The following is a 17,099-nucleotide window of genomic DNA, read 5'->3' as shown; positions in this document are numbered from 1 at the left end:
GCAGAAATCAATAACAATATTTTTTTTTCTTTATAAGGTTTAACATTCACCTACCACACCACATTTATCAGATAAATGGAGTGTTCTGAAAGTTGTGGGGGATCCCACAGGGTTCTCTAAAATTCAATTTCCAGGAATTGAAATATCACATTCTTGCATTTCCGAGGAATTTAATCTTTTCAGTTGAATATCCCAGTTAGGAATGCATGCTCCATCCATATTCCTTTACTTACAATTAATGAAAGTGAATATGTTGCATGAACTAAATAAATGAAATTAAACCCCTAAAAATACTTAACCAGAAACATTCTCAAAGTTTGAAGAATAGCCACAGGTGGAAGACAAAAACTCTACAATGAAAAAACAACAATCTAATGGAGATAGTGAGAGATGAATGGACGCAGTGCAGTCCACATGTCCAAAACATTTCCTCCATAGGATGAAAGAAATAAGAAGCCAGAGAAACTGTAAGGTCTCTAGTCTAATGAGAAGATACCTGAAATAACTTATGGAAAGAAAAAGACAAGTACAAGCCAACTAAATTAACAAAACTGATAAGGGTGGAAAGAGAAGGGTCATGAAAAGATATTTGCCAAAGAATGAAGAGACAAAAATGAGCACAACTGAAAGAATCCATGCAGACTGAGGATATAGGTGGGAAAGGAAAGGAAATTGGCAAGGAGGAGGAGTTACTCTCACAAGCATCTGAAGTTCATGGGAAAAAAGATCACTTGAGATAAAGGATAACATATGTGGAATGATACAGAGTATGTGACACTTTGATGGCAAATAAGTCTGATTAATAATGTCCACAACCTAACAGGAGAAGGAACAAGTCTTGAGGGAGAAGTGAAAAGATCAAACATGAGGACAATGGTTCAAATGGAAACAAAGTAAGGCAGTGAAGAACCACAGTGACATCCCAATCCAGAAGGACTGCATGCTGAGGACAGCAATGAATCCAGAATGAATGGAACAACATGTAGAAGGTAGGAGAGATGTAAATTATATGGCACTACAATAAATGAAAATTGTGGGATAAAACAGCTCAATAACCAGTGATCAAAGAGGTTGAAGGCCCCAAGTAAGGTTAATTTGGTTGGTTGATTTAGTGTTTTATGGCACAAAGCAGATAGGCTATCTGCACCAGACACGCGGTAAAAAGGTAAGAGTAAAGTAAATTTAATAAAATTCAGAAAAGCAAATTAAGTTAAAACAAAACAAAGATTAAAAAAAATAAATAGCATAAAACCAATGTTTACATCTAGTCTACAATGTTAAGAGAAAAACTACAGTAATACAAGTTGTAAAGGACTTACTTTAGCATAATTGTAATTGTAATAACCAGGAAGAATAACAGGTAAGTACAAAACCCACCATCAGTCACCTGAAGTAGGCTTTTCCAGTCCTGGTTCAGAGTTATTTGACGTTATAGCCATTTTCAAAAAAGGAAAGTAATAAAAGTTTTAAAAGACATGTAGCAAAATTTAAATAATAATTCACTGGGATGGTTAATGGATAGTTCAAACAGCAGCGTTAGTCACCTGAAGTTGGCCTGTCCAGTCCTGGTTTTGAGTTATTTAATGTTACGGCCATTTTCTAATTTCAAATTGAACTAGATGAATTGCGATTTTTAAAAGGAAATCACATTAAAGAAGGTCTAATGTATAAATTAAAAAACTTAAATGGAATTTAAAAGATTAATGGCCTTTAAAAAACTAAAAACATTACCAAGGTGGACAGTGTCACCATCCCCAATAACACTGTCTAACATTATGGACAAACCTTGGGACAGAACATGTTTAAAGTGATGCCCTTGTTGAAAGTCGTAACAATGATAAGAAAGTAAAATATGGTGCATTGTGATCTGAGTGTTAAACAAACTACATACTGGTGCATCAGTTCAAGATAAAAGAAAATGATGAGTTAAAAACTGTGACCAATACATAGTCTAGTTAGAACAACTTCCTCTTTCCGATCCTTATGGAAGCAAGAAGGCCAAAGTCCAATATAGGGTTGTATTTGAAAAAGCTTGTTGTTGCATTACTCACTCCAAGTCGACTGCCAACTGGAACTGGTGGTAGAAGATATGCTGGTTGTAAACTTAATCCAAGATTCCTTCTGCCTTTGATGTCTTATCCACCGAGCATATGCACAGGACTGTTGGAAAGTGATGCAGTTCGAAAGTGTGTGATATCAACAGAAAGTATCCCAGGCATGTTTTTGAGCCTTCCATACCAAGTGGCTGGCAGAATTCCACCACAGATGAGGACATAGTGGAAAACGTGCGAGGTTTTAGGAATACAATGAGCAGCTGCTTGTATAATACAGTCAGTTACTGCTGCCACACAGTCAACTATTGATGGCTTAAGACAATGGCAGGATCACGTTCTGTGAGAGCAGTGAAAGAGGGCCAGTTTGTCTGATCCAGCTTCCACTGGGCCATATTGGTTGGGTGGCATTGACCATGATCAGTCTCTCTCAAAATTATAGGAAAATGATCACTGCCTCGTGGATTATTGTCAACCCTCCATGAAAAATGGGGGAATAATGAAGGGGAGTAAATTGAGAGATCAACAGCAGTAAAGGACTGACTAGGTGCATGGGAACAAGTAGAAGAACCAGTATTGAAAAGAGGAAGGTTGTGATCAGAGAGCATATGCTCTACAGAGTGACCCCTCCTATCAATACCAGCACTCCCCCAGAGGGGATGATGTCCATTAAAGTTCCCCAGGATAAGAAAGGGAGATGGCAACTGTTCAATGAGAGCATCAAGGTCTGATTGATCATATGCCATTCCAGGTAACAGGTAGAGAGAACAAACAGTGATGGTATGACCCAAAGAAACACAGATAGCTATGGCCTCCAAGATGTGTCGAGTGGTAAAGACAGGGTGGGCACATGCTGATCAACCAACAGTGCCACCCCTTCATGCACTCGTCCATCACACAGCCTGTCATTTATGTACAAAGAAAACTGCCAAAAGGTGACAGTATTGGCAGGTTTTGGAAATGTTTCCTGTAAGGAAAGACATACAGGATGGTAGAAAGCAATCAGTGTTTCGATGTCATCCACATTAGAACATAAACCTTGACAGTTCCATTGTATCAGGGTGACCATTTTTTTTTACATGTAGGTGAATTGGGCTGAGAACCCTTTTGTTTACGACCTTATCTTTATTTCTTACTGTCCTTATTTGAGGGAGGTCTATTGACCTCCATGGATCCTGCCCTGGGTCAATTGGGCAGGTCTTTGCTGTTGGAAGGGGATTCCAGTGACTGAGGACATGAACAAATGATTGTTTTGCATCTTTGAGTGGGAGAAGATATATCCAAGGAACTGCCTGTACTCGGAACCAAACAATATGGATCTCGAGATTTGTTGAAATGTATGTGAGGGAGAGAGATGGGTGTTGAAGTTGATTCATCAACTTTTTTAACAATGGAGGTCAAAAGACTTTTCATTTGTTTTGAGAATGATTCTTTTGGAGGCACAGAAATCTGTCTGCACTCCCACTGTAGTTGTGGAAGGAAGTGCAGCAGCATAAGTCCGAGATGAAGTGGTGGACAGCAACTTTCGAGTCTTTGAATAAGTAATGTTATGAATCATTTTCAAATGCTGTACCTCTTTTTATTCCAACCTTTTAGGGCAAGAACAAAAGTAAGATGGGTGAGAGCTATTGCAATTGATGCAATAAGGGTCCATTTCACACTCACAGGCATCATGGTCCTTGCCACCACAATGAGCACACATCAGGGAACTACGACATGACGTCTTTGAGTGACCAAACCTGTGACACCAGAAACATCGGAAAGGGTTTGGAATGTATGGCCATACCCTGCAAATAAGATAACCTGCCTTGATGGTGGCAGGTGGACGTAGTAATGTAAATGTCAGAATGAGGATATAGGTCGGCATCATAATTCATTCTTTGAAAGTGGAGATATGCCTCACTGTAGAAACTCCTTGAGTGGAGAAACCAGTAAGAATCTATGACTTGGGGATGTTCTACAAATCCCTCTCAATGATAACTCCTTATGATGAATTCAAAGTAGCATGAAGTGTCACTTCAATAGGTATATCCCCAATTGCCTTTGAATGTTCACTGTGTTGAGATGTGGATGTTCCACCAACATGTCACCAGATCAGGGCTTCTTTACTGACTTTGGAGAGTCAGCAAGTCCCTCCAGTCCCTTCTGAATAAAAAGGGAGACATTTGCCCTAAAGGTTTGTCTGAAAGAATGTAGGATAAGAAGATGAGGTGATAGAGATGGTGAAGGTTGTCGCTCAGAAACTTCAAGACATGGTTGTTTACCTATGGACTGTTTTTCACTATCTTATTTTAAGTTTTTATTTGGAGGATCCAAAATAAAAAAAGGGAAATTTCAGTGCCCACTGACCCCCGTCGTCATGGATCCCTATAAAGGGATGCACTACAATCTCAAACAAGGACGCTGCAGCAACACCGGGGTTTTGTGAGCACTATACCCAAATATCAGCATCAGATACAATGTCCACAACACATGTTAAGAACATCCAACACTGGTACTTGGTTAACCTTAGCCTAAGTGGACCAGCCGACTAACCCTAGGGGGCCGACCCCAAAGCTGCCCATCTTAAGGAATTTAAGGCCAAAGTGGTGTGTTAGGGTTGGACCCCTCAACCACCAAGATCCTCTCCTCCCCTTTACAGGTCACCATGCATGGCAAACACGTGGGTGGATGTTTAGATCCCAGAGGAGGTAAACTGAAAGAACAGAACCTTCCCTGAGAGGTCCCCTCACAATGTACAGGAATCCACACCAAGGGGTCCCAAGTAAGGAAATCCATAAGAAGTAGAACAGTGGGTCAAGCAAGAAAAAACCCCAACCCAAAGACCAACAAGTGAAAATGTTCCACTTACATTGATGAACATCAATAGAGGAAGGAATGAAACAACATATCAAGATAATTTGGATCTCCTTGCCAAGGTTAGTTAGTTGGTTGGTTGATTTTTTATGGCACAAAGCAGCTAGGCTATCTGCACCAAACATCTGGTAAAAAGTTAAAATTAAAGTAAATTTAATGAAATTCATAAACGAAAATTAAGGTGAAACAAAACAAAGTTTAAAAAAAAACATAAATAGGTGGGATGTTGTAGTAAGGAACAAAGTTTCAAAGAATATAGTAAAGACAGTTGCAAGCAGTGGAGGTGCAAAGAAAGTTCATGAGGCTGTGTATAAAAACTCTGAACTGGGAAAGTGCAGAAAGTCCCAGTGCAGAACTGAAGTCCTTGATGATGAATGAAATCCAGCATCTTTAAGGCTGAGGGTCTGGCACAGTGCTAGTCCATGGTAAAGTTTTGATTGAATAAGAGCATGATATATCTTTAGCATAGAACATTGATCAACTCCCCAAGTGGTGGAAGAGAAGACACAGAGGATGTTCAGTGCTCTTGTACATTTGATCCGTAACTGCTTGATGTGTGGTATAAAGGTCAGCTTATGGTCAAAGATAAGCCCCAAGAATTTTGTCTCAGGGACCACAAGCAGACACTGTTGGGTATGAAAAGGAAGAACACAGTTGAAAGGAGAGGGAGCAGAATAAAGGAAAGGAAAGAAAGGATTACAAAAGTTTCAACAGAGGAAACCATAGTTGAGCTGGCAAATACAGAGCAATCAGGAGAAATTAGGTGGTCTCAATAAAGGAAAATACATGGGAGGAGATGAATAGGAGAGTGAGCATAAAGAAAAAGGTTAGACCAGTCTTGACTGAATGTATCCACAGCTTTAACTGCTGGTTTGTTGTTGAGGTGAGGTGCAAAATCATCCAGAAGGGGTGTACTCAGCTGTGTCCACTCTGTTGGTAGAATTTTGTTGAGGTGCAAGAAATAATAAGCAACAAGATGCAGGCCTCCCAGGATATATTTCAAGCAAAAAGACAATCTTGTAACAAAAGACTGATAACCAGATACTAATCCTCCATTTTCTTGTGGATGACAAACAGACAGGAATAAAAACCCAGAGAAGGATGAAAATCCTATAGGATAACATCCTTTTACAATGATCCAAAACTACATCTGACAGATGTTGACAACCAGACTGGTTGAAATGCATACCAAAGTGAGCAAACTGGGCCAACTGTGTCCTTTCAGTACCTTAACCTAAGAATTAGTCTATCAATTGTAATGGTGCTGAAGGCAATGATAAGAGTGAACATAACAGAGCAAAAATGCAGAAAGAGAAGGACAGGGAAAAGAAAGGAAGTGAGAGGAAATGAAAAAGTAACAGGGACAGATTAGGACTGCAAAAGGCAGAAAACCAGAGAAGAAATAAAAGAGTGTTGGCTCAAAGCCTCCTTACAAGATCCCAGTGAACTGGGATCACTACCCAAAACAGACTGGTGAAAAGGTAGCTAATGTAAGGTAATATAAATGTTAGGCAGGCAAATGTACCTGAGATAGCAGGGCATCCCTGCCTTATAGGCCTCAACAACAAGGCATCCATGTATGGAGATACAGAACTGAAGAAAATAGATGCACCAGTAAAAAAAAAAAAGGAAAAAAAGAAATTTTCACCAAATATCACTCAAGATAAAGGTGGATAGATGAGAGATAACAGAGTAGCAAGGGTGAGACAAAAGCATGAATATTAGTTTGGGAAGAGGTGAAGAGGAATAATATGATCCTTATGCCTGAATAAGAGACTCCAATGTTTAAGAGTTGAGAAAGGGGATATCAACTCTCTGATAGCCCAAGGCATGTGTGTCCCCCAAATGAGGAAGATGAGACATGCCAGCCATAACACAATGACGAGAGAGAAACTTATCTCCATTGGCCTAAATATCGAGGAAGGGGAAAACAAAATAATCAAATAATCAGAGGCCAGTCCACAATAATGGAGCAAGGAAGAGCTCCACTAACTTCTTTCAATTTTTGGAAATAGTCCTTTATATACATTTAATTCAATATATGAAATGTGAATAACCAATTTAAAGCTCAGAATAGTCCCCTAGTGGTTTTCTCTGACAGTTTAGTGTATTAGGAAGCCATCTTGTACTTTTGAACAAAGATTTCAAACAGCTATGTTTTTGTCTACCCAAAATTTCATATTTTGAAGACCAAAATTCAGCTTAGTTACTAAGCTTAATAAATTACAGTGGAAATCTAAGGTTTTAATATAGTAATTTAAGATTTTTGATTATTCAACTCTATATAAAAAAAATTATTTCATTTCATATCCTCCACCTGCAAAATTATAAAAGGCTTAACAACCTATCATCAATCATAAAAGTCATAGCTAGAATAGATAAATGCTTGTTGTATTTTTTTTACATATATAATGCATAATAATTGAAATGTGAGTGTATAAAATACTGGTTTGTCAAGACAGGGATACTTTGTAGAAACTAATGATCAGTTTTACATTACTGGATTTGGTAGTATGAGTGCATATATGCAACATCATTGTAACTTCTGTATTGCTAGCCAAGTGTAATTGCAAAGCCAATATAATAAAAATAATAAATATATATAAATGTATAATGCTATGTGATTTATGCTGTTTAGTCTAAACATTTATATTTTTATGTTATAATCTGTTGTCATTATAGAAAAAAAGAAGCATAATTTATATTTATTTCCTAATTATTTTTGTTATGATGGTTACAAAAGCAGTCAAATCTACCAAAATCATATAGAGATTCATGGATGAAAATAAGTGATGAAATATAAAGTTCTTTATTAAGAAACATTTAATAACTATTTGGACTTTATACAGATTTTACATGTGAAATATGAAAATTTTCTGATGCAGAAAAGTATTTTTAATTTTCAAATGACAGTTACTTTACATGTTGGATAGGCAACATGCAAAAAAAAAAAAAGCATGAGAAAATGTTGCTTGACAAACCTTAAGACTAAATAAAAAGAATTTGATATTTTGCATAAGATAGGATTGTAATCTCTTCTGATAATCTGTAAAATTTTGTTAACATATGCATTAATTGTTTAAAAGTTATAGCATGAAAATTATGACAAGCACAAAATAGTTAGGAGTCAAGTCCCAGGGAAAGTCCCCTGTTAGAGCAAAAAGTAAAATATGACACTATTTGTATATGACTTTTTTAATATAAAAAACTAAAATAACATTGTGCAGAGCTGAATAAATGCATAGTATCAGGACAACTTGTATTAGGACAGCATAATTGTATTAGGGAGTTTCTAAACTTGCTTCATCACCAGGTTTATTATTCTGTCTTCAGCCTTTAAATTTACTAAAAGGTGATTATAATGCCAGTCATAATGTAATTTTAATGGCTATGTTTACATCATTACTGCTGTGCTTGTATAGGCAGTAAAATTGTTAGATGAAGTACATTACCAATCACAGTAGCAGTTTTGATACTTCCTGACCTTGTTAATAATATGATTTTGACAATCTTTTCTAATCTACAGCAAAATGGAAAGAAACAATAGTTACTTATGACTATCTATAACATCAGGTTACATTGGAAGTAATAAGTGAGACCTAGTTTATGCAAAAATTATAGTTTTTGTGATAAATGATACAGGACATGGTTATTATGAGATACTAACTAACCACTGGTGGCTATAGCAGTAGCAGGTTGTGTTCAAGACTCAATAATACTGAATCCAAGTTTCATCATGACTGTTCATGTGTTGCAGTAATGCTGTAAATAAAACCACTGAAACCCAATTGCAACTGATAAATATAGTCATCTGTTGAATAAAATATTTCATTGTGTCAACATTTTGTTAGTGTACATCTGAAACCCAAATATACTACCACAGTACCATAACTTAAGACTCCAACAAAATAAGAATACATATTTTGTTTAAATTTCATGATGTTTGCATCAAAATTATATGCTATATAGAATAAAATATTTCATTGATATTGTTTCAGCCTAGAACATTTTGCCTTTAGAAGATTGGATTTTTGTAAAAATAAACTGGAGTTCTACTCTAAAAGTTTAATTTACTATTATAATTTAAAATTCTACTAGTACTATTGCTACTTCTTTCTACTCGAGTACTATACAATTATTACTTTTAAACTAAATTCTGGCATTCTTAGTATATCTAATTGATTGTTATCACTTTCAGGAATGTCAACTGCCTGTAAGCTGCAAAAAATGTAAAACTACATAAGTATTATGTTTGTAATATTTTAATAGTAGGCCTACTTAAATCTTTTCTTTAATGTTTATGATTTAGCCTACTTTAGCATTTACCTCTTTCGTAATCCAGCTGTACATTTTCTTCGTCGCTGTCATAGCGTTCTAGTTTCAAACAAAACAGAAAATGAAAAACAATACATTAAATTAACACTTGAACAAATGGTAAAAATGAAGAATAATTATAAATAATTTGAAATAAAACAGATTACTCACTTCGTAATGATCGAATCCCTCTTATATTCCGACTGCGGTACATGAAAGACGCCATGTCGGAAAAGGATGTTACTAACGAGGGGTTGATGTCAAATTTAAAAATTAAAACTTTTGTATTTTTATGTTAGTTTCAGTGTTTTCATTAAGTTTTGATATGTGTAACAGGACAGATTTATTTGTTTGTTTACTTGCACATACTTTCAAAACGAAAATACATAAGGCTACGTTTAAAAATAGTTTATTTAAAATAGTTGTTTTGTTTTTTTGCAAAACAAGGCATAAACATTTCTATACCTTCGTAAAAGAATAGTTAATAACTTAAATAAAAATTCAGGTTAAATTTTGCATTAATAAAAGACTAAGAATAATGTGTTGTAGTTGTAATTAAATATTGCGAAAGTGGTTAAAGCTACCATGAAGAGGGTTACATTAGACTTTCAATGAATAAATATAAACTTTGTCTTTCTTTTATTTTGGGTATTATTTGGGATTTGGTTTCGAATGGTGTGTGTTTTCTTATAGCAAAGCCACATTGAATTATCTGCCGAGTCCATTAAGGGGAATCGAACCCCTGATTTTAGCGTTGTAAATCCGTAGACTTACCGCTGTACCAGCGGGGGTTTGTTTGTTTGTTTTTGAATTTCGCCCAAAACTACACGAGGGCTACCTGCGCTAGCTGTCCCTAATTTAGCAGTGTAAGACTAGATCGAATGCAGCTAGTCTTCACCACCCAGTGCCAACTCTTGGGCTACTCTTTTACTAACGAATAATGGGATTGACGGACACATTATAACGCTCCCATGGCTGTAATGGCAAGCATATTTGGTGCAACGGCGAATCGAACCCGAGACCCTCAGATTACCCCTTAACCCACCTGACCATGTCGGGCCACCAGCGGGGGACTAGTTCAGTATGTAAGTGAAGTAAGTGTAATGTGAAAATCATGTTTAACTTGGATTACACTTTTGTTTTATTTTAATATTAATTTCTTAAGCCTGTTTTGTAGTTGTTTGCTCTAAATGTACAAGAAGAGGCTACATTGAAATAAGTAAAAGCTTTTAATAAAAGTCTATTCACATTTCTAACGTGATTCAGCACAATTTCATGAAAACAGTTGTTTTGTTGTATTTCATTGTGATTTATGTGTTTCCCTCTTTCTCTTTACTTACGCAACAGACTATGATGGAGTTCGGACAGAAACAGACGATAAGACCCGATATTTAGAATCTTCTGTTAGCAGGGTTAGCTTCCCTTTTTGAGGTACATCAAAAACTGAGAAAACACCAAATAGTTGATGATCCTTTATGCTGTTGATGACAAGACAGCTGTGTATGAAAATCCCTTTTGTAACAAACATGAAACTATTTGTATACTGAATATGCTTAGTTTTAGTGGATGAACTTTCAAATGACTAAAATTCTCCTGTATTTAGCATGAAAAGCGAAAATCACATTTTGAACCCAAACCATATTGGTTCAGGTTTATAAATGCAGATAACGGAAGGTCATATACCTTTCTTTTAAAAGTAGCTGTGCTTTAAATACCGATTACTATTTATTTTTTCATAACGTCGAGAGCTGTTTAAAGTGTTTGCGCTGGTGGTTATATAAATATTTTGATGTTACTGAATTAAATAAACTATGTAATGACTAAATTACGAGCCAAAACAATGGTGGGTTATAACGTTTGTTTCTCAAGTAACGATGTTTTAAACAAACCCGAATAATAATTTATAAAGTGAAGAAGATGAACTATTTTCAGCTTTAATAACTTATCTTTTAGGTGGTAACAGTGGTAATAAGAGTAGCAGCTAAAATTAAAATTTCACTTGACTAAGTTGCAAAAAACAAAAGCCTGGATACAACGTTAAAAATAAATTAATTTTTGTTTACTACAAATAACGAGTAAAAGGAAGTGCAGAGAATATCGGACAGAATTTATATACTATAAAAAGAGAGGACTCAAAATTCTCAGTATTTTCTTGAGATCTCTGAAGATTATTTATATTTTCTGTTAATTATTTTTTAGATTCCCAGTTTGTCCCTGAAGAAAAAAGGTTCACCCTTCGAAAGCGCTTGGGTAATAGAGTTTTTATCATTTTGGAATTTCTTGTAGTCTAGATGCGTATGACATTATACACACAAGAACAATCACGTCATATCTCTAAGAGCACACTGCACTAATCACTTCATTGGTTATCTAAACTTCAAGTTAGAAAAGCTTAACCTCCAGTCTGCTCCCACTGGTGGCGCAGAAGTATGTCCTTGGACTTACAACTCTAGAAATCGGGTTTCGATACTCGTGGTGAGCAAAGCACAGATAACCCATTGTGTAGCTCTGTGCTTAGCTACAAACATCCGGGTTTTTTTTAACAGGTGTTTATTAGAGAAAGTAAATAAAATATCCGAATATAAATGCCCACTAACACTGTCCGTGAGAAATGTATAAAAATATCTAAGCAGGCCACACGTTTTGAACGCGTGTATCTTGCACACAAAATAAGATCGGTATCACACACGACAAATTTTCTATGTGCAAAAGAATATAAACACTAAAAATACATGTATTTGAATTTTTTTGTAACTTTCAGTTGGGTAACTAAGCAGTTTACACATCCATTCTTTTACTTCTATTCCGAAACAATAGCGGCCCTGCATGGTCAGGTGGGTTAAGGCGTTCGACTCGTAATCCGCGGGTCGCGGGTTCGAATCCCCGTCGCGCCAAACATGTCATCCTTTTAGCCGTGGGGCGGGTTGGCCACCAAGAGTTGGCGGTGGATGGTGATGACTAGCTGCCTTCCCTATAGTTTTACACTGAATAGGGACGGCCCCGTCGCGCCAAACATGTCATCAAGTCCCGTTTAGCCGTGGGGCGTTATAATGTTACAGTCAATCCCACTATTCGTTGGTAAAAGAGTAGCCCAAGAGTTGGCGGTGAGTGGTGATGACTAGCTGCCTTCCCTCTAGCCTTACACTGCTAAATTAGGGATGGCTAGCACAGATAGCCCTCGAGTAGCTTTGTGCAAAATTCCGAAAACAAACAAACAAACAGTTGATAATCTAGATTGTTTTTGGACGTGCTTTGGTCTTCACGGTAATTGTTTGAACAAAATCTACTACTTCGTTAGATAGAAATTGAATAGACACAATTTTCATGTTTTTTTTTTTTTTTCTCTGTCATGTGTGGTACAGTGAAAAGTTCGTATATCCAATTTATAGCTGAACAGATCATTATATATCAGTATCATAGGGACATAAAATGAAAGTGTTTTCATGATCAATGTAGAATTTCGGGAGATATTTGTGGAAAGCAGAGGGTTTGGTTGATAGGATCAAAGCCATAATTGTGAACTTGACAGCCATCTTGCCACCGCACTCTTTGTTTAGAACAAGGAAACTTGAGACGGAATGTGAAATTTTCAAAACTTTTAAGTGATGATATTGGATTTTATTTACTTTAATAAGGCATCAATCTATGAAACACAATAATAATTTTAAAAATAGTATAATATAGTGTTATATGTGTTTTCTTAGGTGAGGTTTTTGAAAAGGTTTATATTTAGTCGCGGTGCAGGGGGAGAGTTAATTCTCTTGTTTGCTGAGAACACATGTGGATATCTTGAATGTAGCCTTAAGCTGCAGTTCTGTTTCACTTGTTGACATTTGTGATGCAGTAGGTTGCACACTTTTTTAATATCTGTACTATTATTTTTTCTACGTAATTTTCAGGTTATGTGTTTATTTAATGCTTTGCCCCTCGCTAGTACAGTGGTAAGTCTACGGATTTATAACGCTAAAATCAGGGGTTCGATTTCCCTCGGTAGGCTCAGCAGATAGCCCGATGTGGCTTTGCTATATGAAAACACATAAACACACACAAGTAACAGCTTATAACGATGAAACTTAACAGATTTAATGCTTTATGTTTGTTCTACTGTGGAACATGCCGGTTTTGTAAAAATGTCCAACGATAGAACATTTTTGCTTTTTTGTGTTTTTAAATAAAATGCTATACAATAGGCTACCAGTACTGTGCCCACTACGGGTATCGAAATACTATTTGATGTTTCATGGGACGGGGCAAGAGGTTGTTTTTGTGTTATTTCATTTTGAGCTCGATGTATATGTAAGCATCTATACATAAAGATAAAAAAAATTAACATTTTAACATCTGAAGGAAGGATATTATGTAATGAGAGCAATAAGTTTTCTTTTAAATATATTTTAAAATTTTAAACAGTTGGTAACACCTGATTTGACCTGGGAGTTTAGCATCAGCCCTTCACGTTTCTGTTTCTAGTCCTAAGTGACCGCAATCACGTTCGGCGTAATTTGTCTCTCTCTCAATGTTTGGGTAAGATATGTTCATACCTCGGAGGGTCAGGTTCTCTTTGACCTCTTCCTCCTCCCTATACTTATGATCTTGCAGTGTTGGTATTTGTAATTAATGAACTGAATATTATTCTGATCCTTTTCAGGGCAATGTCCACGTATTGTGGTACATATATAGTTATAATTTTACTCTATCAGTAGAATGTCAAGTTTGTTGGTGGAACTTTTTTTCCCCTTTTCTTTTTTTAAAATTAATTTTTATAATTTTGTTTATTTATTTATTTCTGTTAATTTATTTATTTTTATGCTTAAAATATAAGTTGACTGGGGAGAGATATTTAGGACTAACTTCATCATGTATGAGGTACCTATCTAGTTCGCATAGTAGTTCGTTTTTCATTCAATTTTTATCGAAGTACGTTATTGTACTATGTAGGAGTCTATCTGGTATGGTTGGTATGTTCGAATATTTGTGTATAAATTGAGATGATATAGTTCTTGGAACTCTGTATGCTGTTGTGACAACAGCACAACAGCGTAATCTATTTAGAAGTTTGTTTTTGTTTTTGAATTTCGCTCAAAGCTACGCGAGGGCTGTCTGCGCTAGCCGTTCCTAATTTAGAAATGTAAGACTAGAGGAAAGGCAGTTAGTCATCACCACCCAACACCAACTCTTGGGCTACTCTTTTACCAACGAATATTGACCGTCACATTATAATGCCCCACGGCTGAAAGGGAGAGCATGTTTGGTGTGACGGAGATTCGAACCCGAGACCCTCGGATTACGATTCGGGTGCCTTAACCACCTCAGGTGGGAAGTTTAATTGGGGTGGTACGTCTGTCGAAAGGTAAGGCAGGTGTCTTAATAAAAGCTCAACAAAGACAGAAGTGGGTGGGTGTTTTCTTATAGCAAAGCCACATCGGGCTATCTGCTGAGCCCATCGAGGGGAATCGAATCCCTGATTTTGGCGTTGTAAATCTGAAGACATACCGCTGTATTAGTGGAGGGCCAAAAGACAGTAGTATTGATGAGGAACCACAATGTAATACAGACTAAGAAACAGTTTACAAAAAATAGGTTATCAAATTTAAAACAAGATTTAAAGAAAATCAATTGGGAAATACATATCTCTACAGATTACTAATAATTCGTATAAAATATTTACAGAAAAGTTAATTGAAAATTAAGGCAATATATGTATAACATTACAAAACAAACAAATTTAACACGTCCCTCGGGGGTTATGGGGTGTCTTAATACTACAATTTGTTGGCTAGTAAAAGTAAGTTCAGTCCAGAAGCTTTCAAAGACGGCTATTTTAGGCGTGTCTGTTCGAAACAATTTAGAGACAAATATTTGTCTGTTAATGATAATTTTAAAGTGAAATACAACATTGTCAAGTCCACATACTAGCCAGTACCAGTTGAGAGTGAATTCGGCATATATCAATAAAGCCACATTCTCAGCATCATTAACCGATTACCAACCTTTTACGGTTCCACTATCACTTTTTTAAGTTTAGTTTTCAGTTGAGATACAAACAATTTCATCTGCGATTTGACAGGGAAGGTCGAAGCATCACAATAGTCAGCAGTAGGATGAGCAGAAAGGAACGCTTTGAAAGCAGCTACAGGTTTAATATTGTACTCCACTTGCTACAGAGTATTTACCAGCTCCCCTCCCCCAGTGGCTCAGCGGTATGTCTGCGGACTTACAACGCTAAAAACCCGTTTTCGATACCCGTGGTGGGCAGAGTACAGATAGTTCATTGTGTAGCTTTGTGCTTAATTCAAAACAACAACAACAACAGTATTTACCAACGTGGTCTGAATAGTTCATAAGTGACATTTAGTGCTTGTTGCACTTACTTGTTAAACTCGTAACATGATGCTGGATTTCACTCACCTCACGACCTCAAATCATGTGTTACAGCCCCAACGCTTAAATTGTGCCGAAAAATGCCTTCTTTTTAGCCAATAAACATCTCCAGAAAACTTAAATTCAACTAATGAAAAACCAGATTATTTTGGGTTGTTTTTTTCTAAAAAGAATATCCCCTACTGACTCGTGGTTAATAAACTACAGATCATTAATAAAATGACAAAATTGATAAAAGGTAGGTATAATATATAATAAATAGAAAATATCTTTTTATCAAATGTTATGAAAACAGTTTTAAATACTTTAGAATTAGAACTAATCAAAATTAAGAAAAAGTGAAATTAATACCATAAACTCATTTTTAAAATGTGAAAGAGGTATAATAAAAAATGGAATTTCGTTAGTAGGGTAACTGACAAATCAGATAAGAAAGTAATATTACATACATGTAGAGGTAGTACCAGAGAAAGTTCCTCGCTGCAACAGCGGTAAGTCTACGAATTAACAACACTATAATCATGGATTCGACTCCTCTCGGTGAACACAACAGTGAGTTCAATGTGGCTGTGCTATAAGAAAAAGACAACACACGCCGGTGAAAATTACAATGAAGTATTTAGAAATTTAACGAATAAATTTAATAATTATTTCATAAATGTATCAGTTAAAATTATAAGACAAATTTATAATGAACCATGTGAGGGGAAATATAAAGATAAAAAAAAATTCCATGTTTTTGTTTCCAACATTTAATGAGGAACTGAAAACTACAAGTCTAAAAAATCGAAATTGACCAGTGCTTGATCGAATTCAGTAAGAATAATGGAAGTAGATCTAATTTGTGGGCCCGGCATCACCAGGTGGTTAAAGCACTAGACTCGTAATCGGAAGGTCGCGGGTTCGAATACCCGTTGCAACAAACATGCTCGTCTTTTCAGCCGTGGGGTGTTATAATGTGACAATTAATCCCATTATTCGTTGTCAAAAGAGTAGTCCTAGAGTTGGCGGTGGGTGGTGAAGACTAGCTGCCTTCCCTCTAGTCTTACAGTGTAAAATTAAGGACTGCTAGCGCAGATACTCCTCGTGTAGCTTCACGAGAAATTCAAAACAAACCATTTAATTCGTGATGTGCATGAAAGGACTGATCAGATCCTCCCTGCCCACTATCTGGTGAAGTTACATGTAGAAGAGCTAAAAAAGCTACAGTAATTTTGATATACAAAAAGTGATAAGAATATGTATTCATATTATATTTGTATTTATTGTTATAGGCAATTTCTAAAATGTTTCAAAAATATTGAAAAGAAGGCTGACTAAATTTTCAAATAAACAAAGTGTTTTCTCTTAAAAATTATATGAGTTTAGAGTAGGGTTAAACATTGACAAAGCGCTGTTGAAATTCGCAAAAATATTTGCGACTCTTTAGATAACGAGAAAAAGTACTGAGTGAATTTTTGAATTCAGATAAAGCATTTTACAGAACATCACACGTCC

At 36.0% G+C, this 17,099-nt stretch overlaps 1 protein-coding gene across 3 annotated transcripts in view; it reads right to left on the bottom strand.

Annotated features, from left to right (window-relative positions):
• Window positions 1-9,552, bottom strand: part of rictor (rapamycin-insensitive companion of Tor) — a 65,680-nt gene extending 56,128 nt beyond the window's left edge. For all 3 annotated transcript variants that reach the window (XR_013027871.1, XM_076499783.1, XM_076499784.1), the window contains exons 1-2: window positions 9,393-9,552; window positions 9,234-9,281 (exon numbers count right to left, since the gene is read on the bottom strand). Coding sequence is in view for 2 of the 3 variants with exons in the window: in XM_076499783.1 (XP_076355898.1) it covers window positions 9,234-9,281; window positions 9,393-9,447 (103 nt within the window). In the remaining variant the exon portion in view is untranslated. The remainder of the gene's footprint in view (window positions 1-9,233; window positions 9,282-9,392) is intronic.
• Between the last annotated feature and the right edge of the window lie 7,547 nt (window positions 9,553-17,099).

The sequence above is a fragment of the Tachypleus tridentatus genome, chromosome 4 (assembly GCF_004210375.1).
Source record: "Tachypleus tridentatus isolate NWPU-2018 chromosome 4, ASM421037v1, whole genome shotgun sequence".
Classification (NCBI taxonomy): domain Eukaryota; kingdom Metazoa; phylum Arthropoda; class Merostomata; order Xiphosura; family Limulidae; genus Tachypleus; species Tachypleus tridentatus.
The sequence above is the reverse complement of the archived record's forward strand: the minus strand, read 5'-3'. Positions and strand labels throughout refer to the sequence as shown.